This window comes from Camponotus vicinus, unplaced genomic scaffold, assembly GCF_025532165.1.
Source record: "Camponotus vicinus isolate PSW18456_S1 unplaced genomic scaffold, iyCamVici1.0 SCAF_11, whole genome shotgun sequence".
Lineage (NCBI taxonomy): Eukaryota > Metazoa > Arthropoda > Insecta > Hymenoptera > Formicidae > Camponotus > Camponotus vicinus.
The window spans coordinates 3467169-3483390 of record NW_028141947.1 but is presented as its reverse complement, the minus strand read 5'-3'; the positions used below and the strand labels follow the sequence as shown (position 1 = coordinate 3483390).

Sequence of the window (16222 nt, the reverse complement as noted above, 5' to 3'; positions counted from 1 at the left end):
AAAACCGGAAGGAAAACCCACATACAGGTCCATGACCATTTCCAAAAGAAAAAACAGTCAAAGATGCATAAATCGATGACCAGTTGGAAACTTGATGGTCCAAATATGTGCGAGTAAAAGCTTAAAAATATGACACTCTAAAAAAGAAAAACAAGACAGAGCAATAATTTAACAAACAATCCGGAAACTACTTAAGAGAATCCTTCATATAAAGCAAGAGTAAAGTTAATATAATAAAATCACATACCGGTCTCTAAATTTGAAAGTGATCTCAAATCAAAAAATCGAACACAAAGGGAGAGCAAGTTAAGCACAACTTAACGTTCCAATCAACAGAACCGAACTGAGGCACATGGGGATCACATATAGCCAAGAACGCGAAACATCAAAAAGAGGGGGGGGGAGAGAGAGAGAAGGGAAAGGAAGGAGAGGAACAAAACGCCACAGAAGGAAAGAAGACAGAACGAAGGAAAAATTTCAAATAATCACTGCGAACATTTTTTATAATGGGCAAATACATCTTATCCAAGAATTCGGTATCGCTCTGAATGTTAAGGCCATGGTTCTGACCAGAGATATGTAACATCTCAGCAATTAACCTCTTTTTATATCTAGGTTCCTCCTCCAAAATGGAAACATTCTCCCAATCAAACTCATGTCCGTTCAATCTATGAAGAGACACAACTGAGAGAGAACCAGAAGATTTATTGATATCAGAATGATGTTCTTTAATTCTGGTCAGTAACCTCCTTTTAGTTTGTCCCACATATGAAGCATCACAGTCTAAACAACTAATTTTATAAATGACATTCACGTGGTGGAATTTAGATACCGGATCCTTGTACAATCTAATAAGGGATTTTAATTTGTTATTGACTGTATATGCCAATCTTCTGTTCGCATAACTCTTGATGTTGGAAACAAAACCTCTTGGAAAACTTGAGGAAAAAGGAATGGTGAAGAAAGGAATAAGAGAGGAGGAGGATTGAGTGAGAGCAGTTTCGTTATTGTTCACGTCAGAGATTAAAAACTTTAATCTTTGAGAAATAGTGTGAAAAATAAATTTAATAGGATAACCATTGCCTAATAAAGTCGAAATAATAAAAGAAAAATTCTCATTATGAAACCGTGGATGTGACAGTTTAAAAATTCTATCAGTCAATCCAATGATAACTCCTTTTTTATGTGACAGAGGATGGTGTGAGAAAAATGATAGAAATCTTCCTGAAAAAGTCGGTTTCCTATACCAATTAAATTCAATATAGTTATTGTTGATTATGATAGTTGTGTCCAGGAAATTTATACTGTTGTTGTTTGAATATTCAATGGTAAACCGTAGTCTATTGTGAAGCGAATTAAAAACCTGGAAAATATGTTGGATGTATTGTTTAGGAGCAGCAAGAACAATATCATCAATGTAGCGAACATAAAAGGGAAGGGAAACAGGAGGAGACGAAATTGCTCTGTCTTCCAAATCAGACATAATAATATTCGCTAAGATCGGGGAGAGAGGAGATCCCATGGGAGTGCCAAAAATCTGTTTATATATGACATTGTCAAATTGGAAGTAGGTGGAGTCCATAATAAGATTTAAAGAAATCAAAAATTCCTTATAAGGAATGTTGATGTTGTTTTTAATTAAATGCCATCTTTTAGCAATTCCTCCAATAACCAAATCTAATGGAACATTAGTAAAAAGACTCTCCACATCCAATGAGACCAAATCGTACCAATCATCTAAGAACACATTGTTAAGTCTTTTAATCAATTCAAAGCTATTCGCAATATGGCTATTCGGATTAGGTAAATTTTTGTCTAACATGTTGTGAAGGAAAGACGCTAGCGAATAAAGAGGGCTATTAATACAAGAGATGATGATACGTAACGAGCAATCTTTCTTATGGATCTTTGGCAGTCCGTAGGCACGTGGTAAGATCCCATCTGTACTCAATAGCGCTCTATAAGTACCGTTAGAGATGTAATCATTTTTACGCCAACGCTGTAACAACTCCCTCAACTGGGAGATGACTCTATTCGTCGGGTCGCGGTTCACTACCATGTACGTGTTCCGGTCTGATAGAAGGTCATGCATCTTGTCAAAATATTCGGTCTTATCAAGAGAAACAGTTACATTCCCCTTATCAGCTTTTGTGACAATGATATCAGGATGGTCAGAAAGGAATTTTTTTGTAATTTTAGTTAAGGATAGCAAACGAGAGTCCAAATCTGAAAAATGAGGAGGAGATAATAGACATTTATTAAGAGTCTGGACTGACAAACATCTAATATTGTTAGCCGTTTCCTGATCCAAACTGGAGATATTATGTTCAATATTTTTAATGAAATCGAATACAAAATGTTGCGAATTAGGAAGGGAACGCAAACAAAATTTCTCTCCCAATTGTAAGAGGGATTGAACTTCCTGAGGAATATCGGTCTTAGACAAATTTACAAGCCAATTGTTATTAACCGAATTAATAAGGGATAAATTATCTTTCATGTGAAAATTCTTGGGATTAATATGTACATTAAAAGGAGTATGAGAGGGAGGTTGAGGAGTGGGTGAAAAGGAAAATGTGGGAAGGGGGTGCTGTTCATGAGGGCAAGAACCTATAAAAGATCTTAACTTTCGCTTGTAAGAATTCATGGGAGGATGGGGGGGGACGGAACAAAAATATTTGATAAGAGGTACGTTAGGACGAAGGAAATCCGGCTTTTTAGTTTAATTATTGAAAGCAAGATACGAACGCGCTTTATCGAAATCAAAAGTCAACAGAATTATTTTCAGAATTTTGTATAGTATCATTAATAACCGTTTAATGAAAATAACAATTGTGACGTGAATACATCTATATATCTTTCTTACAAATAGCTTTTTATAATGTTTATAGTTATCGATTCATTATTTAAGCTTGCATTAATAATATATAATTAAATGCACGTGCATTTGCAAGGATTCATTTTAGCCTGCAATTCACTGATGTATTTATTTCCTTATTAACATGAAGTAATGTAAAGTGTAAATTATATTCATAATTATAATATATAAATAATTATAATTAAATTATGTTATATTATATGAATAATTGTAATTATGTTAAATGAGAAGGTATCTGCAATATTTGACGTTATATTATTAATGTACTAAAATGTATTATGTAATTTAAATTGCATTCTGATTTATTTTATAAATTGTATTTGATTTGTTCTATATTTATAACTTTATTTGTTAATATTTATTAATTTTATTATCTTGAATCAAATTTTTATTATAGATATATAATATGTGTAATAATGCATATTAATATTTAAATAACATCTAAAATTAAAAATTTATGAAACATATTACAATTCTTTAATATTTATATATACATACATATATATATATATATATATATATATATATATATATATATATATATAATAAATTGTTATTATAAATTTAATATGTATTATTAATATTTTAAATATATATTATTAATTGTTTGAAACTCATGATCTTTGTAAATTTCATATATAATCTTTGATTTTTATAATAAATCACATGGCACAATTTTCTTATATATCTACATGTCTATTTCTTTATACTTCTTCTTACATATATTTATATAGAGAAATGTAACATATATACACTCGTGTGCATTCGTGCGAATATTTGCACACGCACGCGCGCATACCCGCACTAGTACACACAAATTATTTTGCGCTTACTATATGAGTAAACAGCGTTTTCTTTTAATAAAAATTAAATTATAATTATGAATTAATTTTTTCTGTAATTTATAACAATATAGAAATTATCAAATTTAATTTACTTGATGTCATTGTTGCGGCATAACATTGCGGCATAATATAAAAAGGTCGTGCACGACTAGGCTTTCGTAATGCCTACCAAAAAAGCGAAATTCGAGACGACAGTCAAAGAATATTCCACGCAGGTAATTTCCGTCCGCGGCCTCCGCGGTCTTCGTGATGCGTGCGCGTTGTCGATTCGTCGATGGGCGGCCCTACGGCCCAACGGCCCACGAATCGGGGACTTCGGCTTTTCCGGGAGTCGATGGAGGTCAACGGCGGAAATAGTCGCAGTGTGAACACCAAGCGAAAACCAAGTTATTATTAAAGCGAATTCGAAAGGTAAAAGGCAATTCTCGCAACCCGAGTGATCTCCCAGGCGTCGTCGCGATCCGGGTTCGTATCCCGAGGCGTCATCGCGACCCAGAGTCATCTCGAGGCGTTGTCGCGAGCAATAAAACCACATGCGATCAAGTATGCAATACGAACTTGTGCTATAATACGAATCTTGTACAAACATAAAGCTCTTGTAAACTGAACAAAATACACGAAACTGCAGAGTGAACACGAGAGTGTTGACACTGACTAGAACAGTCATAAAAAAAGCATTGCTTTCTATTAGATTGACATATTTGATTAATATATGTATATTCGTGAATCGCTAGTAATATGTGTGGCTATATACTATCTGATTTCAATCCGAGTTCAATTTACGGATGTTCGTTTAAAAAACGGCGTGAATTATACATTTATTTAATAAATTTCTCTTTTCTGAAGCATCATACAAATAATTCACAACATATTAATTTATTTTTCATTAAGGAATATTGTGTTTCTTTAGTTCTCTTCGGTTTAAGTTTAGTTCTATGTCATATATCGTATAGGAGTGTTATTTATATGCTTGGCATTGATCCTAAAACAAGATTATAGAGAAAAAGAGACAGTATGTCGGTTTAAGTGATAGATTGTTAGCACGTACTGTTGTACTAAAAAGTTCTAGAAAATCATGTCGAGTAATACGTAAGCAATTTATAAATTACTTATCATTTGCGTATGTATGTGTTTGAGATGTATTATTTTTATATATTGCTTGTCCTTTTTATATTTTTCCAATAGGATTTATTCTAAATTATTGTATGATGTAACGCACATATTAAAAAAATATTTATGTCTTATTACTTAAATACTTAAAATTATAATAATATATTTCTATAATACTTTTATAATAAATATTTTTGAAACATTATATGTATACATACAGGGTGTCCTAGACCACCCGTACACCCCTTTTCTTTCAAAAACTAAGCATTTTAGAGAAAAACGTTTTAGACAAAAATTGTATGGTTTTGAGGGGTACATAAGATGGTGTCATTGGTTTGACCTTGGATGGCATCGTTAAGGTAAGGTCAAGGACACCTTTAATTTCTTAAATGGAACCACCTATTTTTTATCACATATTCTTATAGCTTATGTCGAGAGCTTTCCAAAACACTATAATAAAGTATTTTTTTCATCAAGTACTTTTCAAGTTATAAGGCTTGAAATAATTTTTTAATTTTACATAAACCATAAAATATCTAGTAAAATATTTTTCGATTATCTTACCTTAATACTTTTATGTACAAAATAATGAGAGGAATCAATTGGTGTAAAGAAAACACAAAATTGTTTCGAAAAAAAAATGTAATTTGCAATTAACAATTACATTTTTTTTCTTAAAAAAATCTATGTGTTTTCTTTACACCAATCGATTCCTCTCATTATTTTGTACATAAAAGTATTAAGGTAAGATAATCGAAAAATGAATATTTTACTAGATATTTTATGGTTTATGTAAAATTAAGAAATTATTTCAAGCCTTATAACTCGAAAAGTACTTGATGAAAAAATACTTTATTACAGTGTTTTGGAAAGCTCTCGACATAAGCTATAAGAATATGCAATAAAAAATAGGTGGTTCCGTTTAAGAAATTAAAGGTGTCCTTGACCTCACCTTAACGATGCCATCCAAGGTCAAACCAATGACACCATCTTATGTTCCCCTCAAAACCATACAATTTTTGTTGAAAACGTTTTTCTCTAAAATGCTTAGTTTTTGAAAGAAAAGGGGTGTACGGGTGGTCTAGGACACCCTGTATATGAAAATTAGAATTTTTTTATTATATTTTAAAAACATTATATTCAAGAAAAAACTTTATAGTAATTATGCAATTTAAAATATTAAATGTTTATTTATTTATAAATCAAATAAAAAAATTGATTGTACACTGAGAAAAAAATTTTGTAAAATCATTGAAAATTTTGTTGAATTAACTAAATCCGGCGGTCACGGGCTGCCAACAGCATATACAGGCCGAATAATAAGATTACATAATTGTTTGAAATAATGAAAAGTAGTTAATTAAACTAAATATTATTTTAGATCAACTGAAATGGATATAGTGAGAACTAGAAATCTGTTTGGGCGAAGTAAATGAGTTGTTCTTCTGTGTATATGTTTCAATGTTTTGAGCGAATATATAATCCTTATGACAATATATCCATTAAAAACAGAATAATTTTTCGTCAAGTTAGCTAACTACTAAATTTTTATTTTAATGTCATTTCTCAAAAACTTGATCGATTTAATGTTCTCTGTATATAGATACATATATGATGGAATTAAAAAAAAATTAACCGTTTGCTTAATTACATGGAGCTCTGGAGCTCCTTGCAAAAGCTATAGGAGATGCGGCTATCGCTCTTTAATCGGTAAGCTGTGATTCGTGGGACCTGTGTCGCGGCCTTATATTACTGTCTTAGATGAATGTCACTTTCGGGTTAGGCGTTTTCCTTTTCGCCATCTAGAGGCGAGGCGTGAAGCTCGTGGAAGTATATGAATATTATCGTATTTAATTCAATTAATTTTGGTCTTGAAATGATACAACAATGTCGAGAAAATTCAATACAATAATTGATTCAATTAACTAAATGTATAAATTGTATTTAATTGTTTTATGATTTCTCTCAAATCATTATTTCGTTACATCAAGTTCAGACTATTAGTTGTAATATATCTTGTATCTAACTGAAGATTTAGTTCATCGTAACATGCGAACAAGATTAATAAAATGGAATATTTGATTGTTTCAAACCATCAAAATTGTTTTTCCAAATTTTTTAGTTTAACAATATGTGCAGTTACTCAGATTTTGATTCAGTTCATTCAACATATCTTTTTAGTTCCAGTAACACATAATGGTGTTCATGCAACTATACCCATTCAACTAATTGATTCAAGTGTCTCAATCACTTATTTTGTTAATTAAAACACATTTTTTGTTATTTAGACAATTTTAGCATTGAATTAACAAAATAGAAGTCAACTAAAGTTATTTATTTAATTCAACAATTCCTTTTTCTCAGTGTACGTAAAAATTGATAGTGTGTAATAATTTTGCAATCAATTATTCAAATATTTTGGATTTTATGTTTTATAAAAGATAGATAAGTGAAATGTTGGTTTTGTGTGTATGGCCATATTTTTTATGAACAATTTTTTAGTAAACAATAAACGACAGGTCAAATTTTTGCTCGAGACTGTTCTTCTGACAACATATGTTAATGATATTTGCGGGGGTTTATCTTATGCGAATATTTACATTTATTTTCATCAAGGTCATCACACATTCTAAGTAATGTTCTAAAGATATGAGTTGGCGCTTGTTGTTTAATCAAAACCCCAATAGCCAAGTCTGCTAAAGCAGATCTTGTCAGGTAATCTGTTACAAATTTTTGTCGACAGAAAGATTACAGAATTGATGCAGGTTCTGATATATTATGTGATGTCGGCAGAATGTCAACAGAAATATAACAAAATCTGTTCACATAACTGGACAACAGATTATCAACAGAAACCGAGCAGAACTTGTTGATATAATTAACGGCACATTGATGGCAGAAACTGAACAGGATCTGTGCGGCGCAATTTTGACAGCAGATTGGTAACAAAAATCGAGCAGGATCTGCGCAATGAAATTTGATATCAAATTGTCAGCAGAACCCGAGTAGAGCCTGCTGATGTAACTGACGGCAGATTGATGGCAGAAATGGAACAGGATCTGTGCGGCGAAATTTGATGTCAGATTGCTTGTAGAAACCGAGCAGGATTTGCGCACACAATATCTGATAGCAGATTGACGGCAGAAGCAGAACAGGGTTTGCATGATTCGATAGTTCCTTCGTTTACCGCTATGTGACATACTTTCTCGCAATCAAATCTCTGTCAAAAATATATATAAAGTCGCGATTATTAATAAAAGATCAAAAATATAGTAACTATTTCTATCACTTTAATTTCTGACATCTGATACAAGCAGATGAGATTCAGAATATTAAACTGATTGGAATCAATAGAATAAATGGTAAATTATTCATTTACTGCCTATTTGAAGCATAAAGCAAGAATTTAATTCTAAATAAATTATATATATCTCGTTTTATAAATTAAATTACTTTTACTTTATTATTAATTTAATTAAATTGAACTAGTCCTTCGTTATGTGAGAATAATTACAATATAACATATATTATTATACATTATGTCATATCAGAAAAAATTGTAATTAACCGATAACTCACCGATAATACTCTTATTTAGCACCTGTAATAATCAATTTTATTGCATTTATATAACATTAATATAAGTAAGCCCAAATCTTGTTCGGTTTCTGCTGTCAATTTGCCATCAGATTGCGTGCGCAGATCCTGCTCGATTTCTGCCGACAATCTGTTGTCAGATTATGTTTACAGATTCTGCTCGGTTTTTGCCGCCAATCGAGCGTCAAGTCATGTTAACAGATCCTGCTGGATTTCTGCTACCAATCTGCTGTCAGATTCTGTGAGCAGGCTCTGTCAGCAGAATATAAGTTGAATGAGGACGCAGTTGATGTCAGTCTGCTGATATACTTTGATTAAATCTGTTACCAGTCTGCCGACATACTGCTAACATTTTGCTTACGGGGAAGTTATTAGCAAAGAAAGTATGTTAAGAAAGTTATTTGCAAAGAAATGAAAAGTATATTAATATAATAAATCTCTCAGAAAATGAAATATATAAAAATTTAGAAATATCAAAATAATAATTTTTTAAGGTAATTATTTTTCAAGGTTATTGAAAGTGTACATATTATACACACAGCTTAATATTTTTGTTTTTTTTTGTTTATTAATCTAAACTGTTTCTTTGTAAGTATAGAATCATAGTTTTGTCATTAAAAGAATTGGAAGATTTTATTTTTTGACAGCGTGACATTGCTCGTTCATGAACATGTCATTGTTTATAAGGTCGTAAACGTTAGGTGTCACAAAACACTAGAAGTCACTGCGAGGTCAAGCAAACAAAAGTTTAATTTGGTGCATTTAAGATGGGTGAACCTTGATAGCCGTCTGTTCCTAAAACGGTTACCTCATATTTGTTTCCAAATGTATGTATATGGTTGTTCCATTTAAATATATGAGCACTCTCTTTGCATGTATATAGGCCGTGTTCCGAAATTACTGCCAGTACTGCAAATTCTATAGTGCACGTTACGTATATTATATATTTTCCGTGCTGGCAGTAAACTGGCAGCAATTTCGGAACACGGCCATAATCGCATCGATTGTAACCACAGACATCTATATGTTACTAGACTGCTAACTTCTTGTGTATAAGACGCACAGACTTCTATATATTACTAGGCTGCTAATTCCCTAAATTTTATTTATATAAAATGTCCTCGCATTTTATGTACTAACGTGACCTTTTCTGCGCAAGCGTCAAAATGAAATATCAATTTTCATTTATTTTGTATTTTAATCTTTTTTCTTATAATTTTGTGGCACTCGCAAAAAAAAAAATGGGATAGAAATGTGCAATTATTGGGTGTCAAAGCACAATTAATGAAAAAGAATAGAATAAAATTTCTTTTTTTAAGTAAGTATTATATTTTGAATACCCCAGTTCACAGTAATAATAATTAAAATAATACATACATATATATGTATGTATATAAGTTCTTTTATATATTATTTTTATAATTATTTTTTTTATTATTAAATATTTATAAATAAATACATAAAAAATAAATTAAATAAAATAAATAAAAAACATTTTATAAATATATAAAACATTTTATGTTACAGTATATATTGAACAATATTTTTTCATTTTTTAGAATTTATGTACATAATATATAAGAATATTAATAATTACATATAACACAATTTATATATAACATTTTATACATACATATGTACATACATATGTTTAAAATGTTATATATAAATTGTGTTATATATGTAATTATTAATATTAAATATTAATATTCTTATATATTATGTACATAAATTCTAAAAAATAAAAAAATATTGTTCGATATATACTGTAACATGAAATTTTTTATAGATTTATAAAATGTTTTTATTTAATTTATTTATTATGTATTTATTTATTATGTATTATAATTTATCACATTTTTTAAAAATATTTAATAATAAAAAAAATAATTATAAAAATAATATATAAACGAACTTATATACATACATATATATGTATGTATATATGTATTATTTTAATTATTATCAACTGGGGTATTCAAAATATAATACTTACTTAAAAAAAGAAATTTTATTCTTTTCTTTTCCATTAATTGTGCTTTGACACCCAATAATTGCACATTTGTATCCCCTTTTTTTTCGTATTTTTTGCGAGTATCACAAAATCATAAGAAAAAAGATTAAAATACAAAATAAATGAAAATTGATATTTTATTTTGACGCATGCGCAGAAAAGGTCACGTTAGTGCATAACAAGCGAGGATATTTTATATAAGCAAAATTTAGGGAGTTAGCAGTCTAGTAATATATAAACGTTTGTGATTGTAACGTTAAGATATATGTTCATGGTGTCGCTCGTCGCTCATATTCAGCGACAAACGAGTCACGTGATTTCAAATGTCTCTGATTTGAACTGTCGCTCGTGTAAATAGAGCAACGATAAATTTTTATGATTATATTGATTTTGTTATGCAAAATAAATATTCCAAAATGTCGTATCAGGAAAAATGTTATAAATGGATTTGTCAACTTGCCGCGATTAGTTACAATAAAAATGAAGAGGAACGACGGCGAAAAAAATTAATAGCAGCTGTATGCATTAATGAATGTTTAAATGTAAAAAAAATATAAAAAGAAGAGATTTTGGATTGATCCATTATTTGAAAGACGACATGAATATGGATTTTATTATGCATCTGTGCCAAGACTAACACCAGAAAAGTTCCGGAATTATTATCGTGTGACAGCTACGCAATTCGAGGAATTATTAAACTTAGTGGCACCTATAATCACTAAACAAACTGTGATTAGAGAACCACTATCTCCTGCAGAGCGAGTATCCATAATGTTGAGGTTTGTTTGTCCTTAGTAAAAAAATTATATTATTAAATTTTAATTATACTATTAAATTATTTAATTATAATATTAAATATTATTTTATTTAATTATTTAATTATATTATTAAATATTGATTATGTTATTATATTATTTAATTATATTTAGATATTCATCAACTGGTGATTCGATGCATTCGATGATTCGTATCATTATCTCGTTGAAGAATCGACAATAAACCATGTTATAAGTGAAACATGCGATGCTATTTAGGACTCTATTTGTCAGGAAGTAATTCCACCATCAAAAACTGTAGAAGAGTGGCTACACATTGCTAAACAATTTGAGGAGAAATGGAATTTCAATATCATTGCATAGAAGCAATTGACGACAAACATGTTATTATTGAGGTAATATTACTAAAGATTACAAGTTTGATGCCTAAATAATCATTCTTCTTCGAGTGTCCACCTAATGCAGGATCATCTTATTATAATTATAAGAATAATTATAATATTGCTCCTCGGAATCTCTGTGATGCACAATATATGTTCACGTTCGTCGATATAGGCTTATGGTCGCCGCAGTGACGGTGATATTTTCAGAGATTCAAAAATGGGTTTAAAATTCAATTCGAAGAAAATGAACGTACCTGCACCAGAATTTCTTAGTCCAGATGGATTTTCTTTACCATATGTTCTGGTGGGCGACAAAGCTTTTCAATTGACGGATTATCTGCTTCGGCCTTATCCAGGAAAAGGAAATTTAAATGACGAGCGAAATATTTTTAACTATCGATTGAGTCGAGCCAGAAGAACAATTGAGAATACATTTGGTATCCTAGTCAACCAATAGAGAATTTTTAAGCGACCAATTAATTGCAGTATAGAAAAAACAATTTCAATTATTAAAGCTACAGTATGCCTCCATATTTCATCATTGTTAATTTTTTCGTTGTTGTTTTCTGTTAAAGTTTCTTCTGTTTCTTACAATTAGTTAATCGTTTATCATTTTTGACTAATAAAATGGAATGATTAATAAGATTTAATTTTGTTCTTTAAGTATATTATACGTTAGGTTCATTATTTGCTGAATGGCATCTAACTGATTGGTTCGACTCATCTGTCTCAACCTGCATCCAATAACTGCTAAAGTTGAATCAATGTCATCAAACTTTGGTGCTGGCGGTAATATAAATAGGGTTGATGGTTGACTCAGCGAATCGACAATTCTTTCCAGTGCATTGGACTGCTGTTCCGAGCTCTTCTTTCTTTTAATTGGCATACCTGAAATTTATTATTATTATTTATTATTATTATTATTTTATTATTATTATTTATTATTATTATTAGTTTTTTGCTTTTTGCTTTTTGCTTTTCTGACAAGTGTGAGTGCGCCCTTATTCCTATACTTTATGGATGCGATCGGGAAGACGCTCTGGACGTTTGATTGACCAATCAAACGTCCCAGGAGTAAAGATTTCTGTAACCTAATTGGTCATTCAAACACTTTAAAGTATTCAGAGCGTCTTCCTGACCGCATTTTGTTTAAGACAAGTATTAATGTAAGTTAATTACCTGCTACTTCTGACTCTGATTGATCGTTGTCATCGCCAGTTGCATCACTATTATTTATTGACTCGCTATTGGACATATCACCATCAAGATCAATATTAGAAGCTTTTCCTCTAGAAATATAAAAACTACACGTCGAAAGTGTTCGAAAACATATATAATCAAAATATATCATTTAATTTTTACTTTTTGATAAGGCATAAGACACGCTGAAATTCCATGGAATTATAATGATGCCATTTTTTTGTAGGGGGAACTCTAGCCGATTTATTGGGCTGATTTTCGGAATGTATTATCCGTCGGTAGGCGTCATGTAAATTTTTAAATTTCTTTTTGGCTTCTTCCCCGCTAAGTTTATCTGTAAAAGAAATTTTCATTTAAATATTTCAATCACAAATGTTTATACTGTTTTTTAACCTTCCAATATTTCAGACACTTCATCCCAAATTTTTTTTTCAGCCGTTGGCATCGCTGCTCTAATGGAATTGTAAAATCCCAAAGGGATCTTCTTTCTTGAACGGATAAAATTAGTAATTCTTCGTCGTCGTAATTCAATCGACTTTACGTTGGCTCTCCGATTATTTTTTTTATTGAGTGATCTATTTTCATTTTCCCCCTGTGAGGTTTCTTTATTTGATGCCGAATATTTTAATAGTTCCTAAAATCAATTTTATTAGAAAATACAGATTTATTACTGCAGGATTTATTACTTTTAGGATTTCAATCAAAGTTTCTATTTACCTGGATTGTTTTCATGAACCGGCAAGACAATTTCTTCGTTGTCGACAAGGCTTCGTCGAATAATGTGATTATTATCTACATATAATAATATAAATTTTAATAGAATACTATATTCTTTTTAATGATGAAACAAATATTAAATATATATATATATATATACACACATATATTGCACCTGTTACTGGATAGAAGTAAAAATTATTATCAATAAACAACCGGGGAAAAGCTTCCTCATAACCATGAGACGGAATGTTCTTTTCATTAATAATTGTTTCACATATTCCACAAGTATGTACAATAGCTATCTGAAAATTCTATGAAATTATCGCAATTTCAACAATCTTTACTCTTCTGTATATCATCACATTAACCTTAGTTATATAATAAAATATAAATAAATAAAATAATTCATAATCAAAAGTACATGAATAAAAAAAATAAAAAATGTATATATTTATTAAAAATATATATGTTTACTAATAAAAGTTATATATTCACACACACACACACACACACACACACACACACACACACACACACACACACACACACACACACACACACACACACACACACACACACACACACACACACACACACACACACACACACACACACACACACACACACACACACACACACACACACACACACACACACACACACACACACACACACACACACACACACACACACACACACACACACACACACACACACACACACACACACACACACACACACACACACACACACACACACACATTATTTATGAAAATAAGTAATAATTAATAAATTAATAAATAATAATTAATAAATTAATAACTAAACTAAATCATTAATAATTAATAAATATAAAAAAATCTGTATTTATTTATTTATTTATAGTACTTACATCTTGCAGTTCCATATTCAAATTTATTTTCACAAATTATTGCACGAAAAAATGTCGCTAAAAGTTGGATTGAATTTAACTTTTTAGCGGTATCGCTAGCGACAAAAACAGCAAACAAAATGGAGGAAAATTTGGTCACCTGACCACTCATCGCTGCGACAAGCGACACCATGAAATTATACCTTTAAACAATTAAACCGAATATGCAAGTTTATTTATTTATTTTTTTCGTACATTATTCGATATACATTTTAATATTGTTTTTACATTGCAATCACATTGTGTATTAAGGTTAAACCATTAATGTTTCTCTGTGCTTTAGTGAAACTTCTAACCTAAAGCTATATGATAATTTGCACTTCATTAAATTTAATTTTAATCATACATAATTCATACATATTGTTATTAGGAAAATTATTTAAATTATCTCTTTTTCTTTCTCTCTCTCTCTCTCTCTCTCTCTCTCTCTCTCTCTGTCTCTGTCCGTCACACACACACACACATACGTTGTTAAGCTTATATATTTTACTTATTATTTTTTTTCTTTTTCGAAAAGTTTTATTTTCAATTATTTCTTTCTTTCCCTATTTGTCTATATTTTTGTCATCTGTTATGTTTAAACTCTTTTCCATTTTTACATGAAATATTATTTTGCATGCGCCATTAAGTTGTTTTTATGTAATTCTTGCACAAACGAATAAATAATTCAACGTACATCCATATTCTATGATCAAAATCATACGGATATATTCGAAAACTAATTATTCGTTTGAACAGCATGACATTATAATACAGTCAAATAATTATCGTTGTTACATTTTCATCAAAGCAGAACCGCAAAGATCTATATAATCGTAAATAAAAATATGTTCGAGCTATAATCCAATATTCTCTTCGCATATTGTAACGGTGTAATTATAGTTGTAAAAAATGGAATTGTGTGTTTTGATGATTGCATTATATCGTGAAATATATGTAGAGATATTTTGTTAATAATATATGTATCAAAATATATGTATTTAATAATGCAATAATTATTACTTGCTAATACATATAACTCATATATTTATATTAATGTAGTGTAACATATTTATGATGTAATGTAATGGATAATAATATAGTACAAATTATAATTTTAATATAATATAAAATTATTAATGTTCTATGTAATAAAATACTTTATGTATAATTAATATTATAAAACTACTACTATAAATATAATTAATATTTAAATATGTTTGTATATAAATGCAAATTAGTGCGTTATATTAATATATATTTTTAATATTTTAAATGGTGTAAAAATTATTCTTTATAAATGTGTTTTATTAATGTACTATTAATGTTCAATTTAATAATAAATTATGTGGCACAATTCCTGGAGCATGCTATTTCTATAATATTTCTATTCTACATTATGAATAAAAAACCTTTCTCAATTTAAATTTAAAACTCTGCTTCGTTATAAGAAAGATACGATTATTAATTTGATCGATTTGAGGGATTTCCTGTTGTTTTCATTCATAAATCCAAATAAATTTGAAAGAACTTGTGAACAAAAATCTAATAAATAATATTTATTTATTAGATTTATTAGATTTATATTCTGCTATATACGATACTGTAATATTATACTCTAGTGTGAATAAGTTACGTTTTTTCGTTAACTTGTTCAAAGACAATTTACCGATACAATCTCGGAATATAGTTTATAAAATTTTATTTGAATGTATATTGTAAATTATAAAAATTCCCAAATTTTTGATGAAGGAATATACTACTTTTAAACGGTATAAAAAAATTCAAA

General features: G+C 29.6%; 1 protein-coding gene and 1 long non-coding RNA gene across 2 annotated transcripts; one reads left to right on the top strand and one right to left on the bottom strand.

Annotated features, from left to right (window-relative positions):
- The first annotated feature begins 10800 nt into the window (after positions 1 to 10800).
- LOC145961763 (uncharacterized) lies at positions 10801 to 12136 on the top strand. The gene is made up of 3 exons (XR_014435698.1): positions 10801 to 11223; positions 11374 to 11615; positions 11793 to 12136. It is a non-coding gene; the product is annotated as an uncharacterized LOC145961763 (long non-coding RNA).
- Positions 12129 to 13766, bottom strand: LOC145961762 (uncharacterized). The gene is made up of 6 exons (XM_083082225.1): positions 13685 to 13766; positions 13521 to 13595; positions 13197 to 13437; positions 12966 to 13137; positions 12783 to 12892; positions 12129 to 12491 (listed from the first exon to the last, which is right to left on the bottom strand). The coding sequence occupies exons 2-6, from the start codon at positions 13533 to 13535 to the stop codon at positions 12250 to 12252; spliced, it is 780 nt and encodes a 259-aa protein (XP_082938351.1). The 5' UTR covers positions 13536 to 13595; positions 13685 to 13766; the 3' UTR covers positions 12129 to 12249.
- Positions 13767 to 16222: the final 2456 nt, after the last annotated feature.

Bases quoted from the DNA above. Each gene is read 5' to 3' on its own strand.
- LOC145961762 (XM_083082225.1), bottom strand. The intron at 13,138-13,196 runs GTTAAAAAACAG...TTTCTTTTACAG, and splicing joins AGTGTCTGAAATATTGGAAG to ATAAACTTAGCGGGGAAGAA. The intron at 12,893-12,965 runs GTAAAAATTAAA...TTATATTTCTAG, and splicing joins GTCTTATGCCTTATCAAAAA to AGGAAAAGCTTCTAATATTG.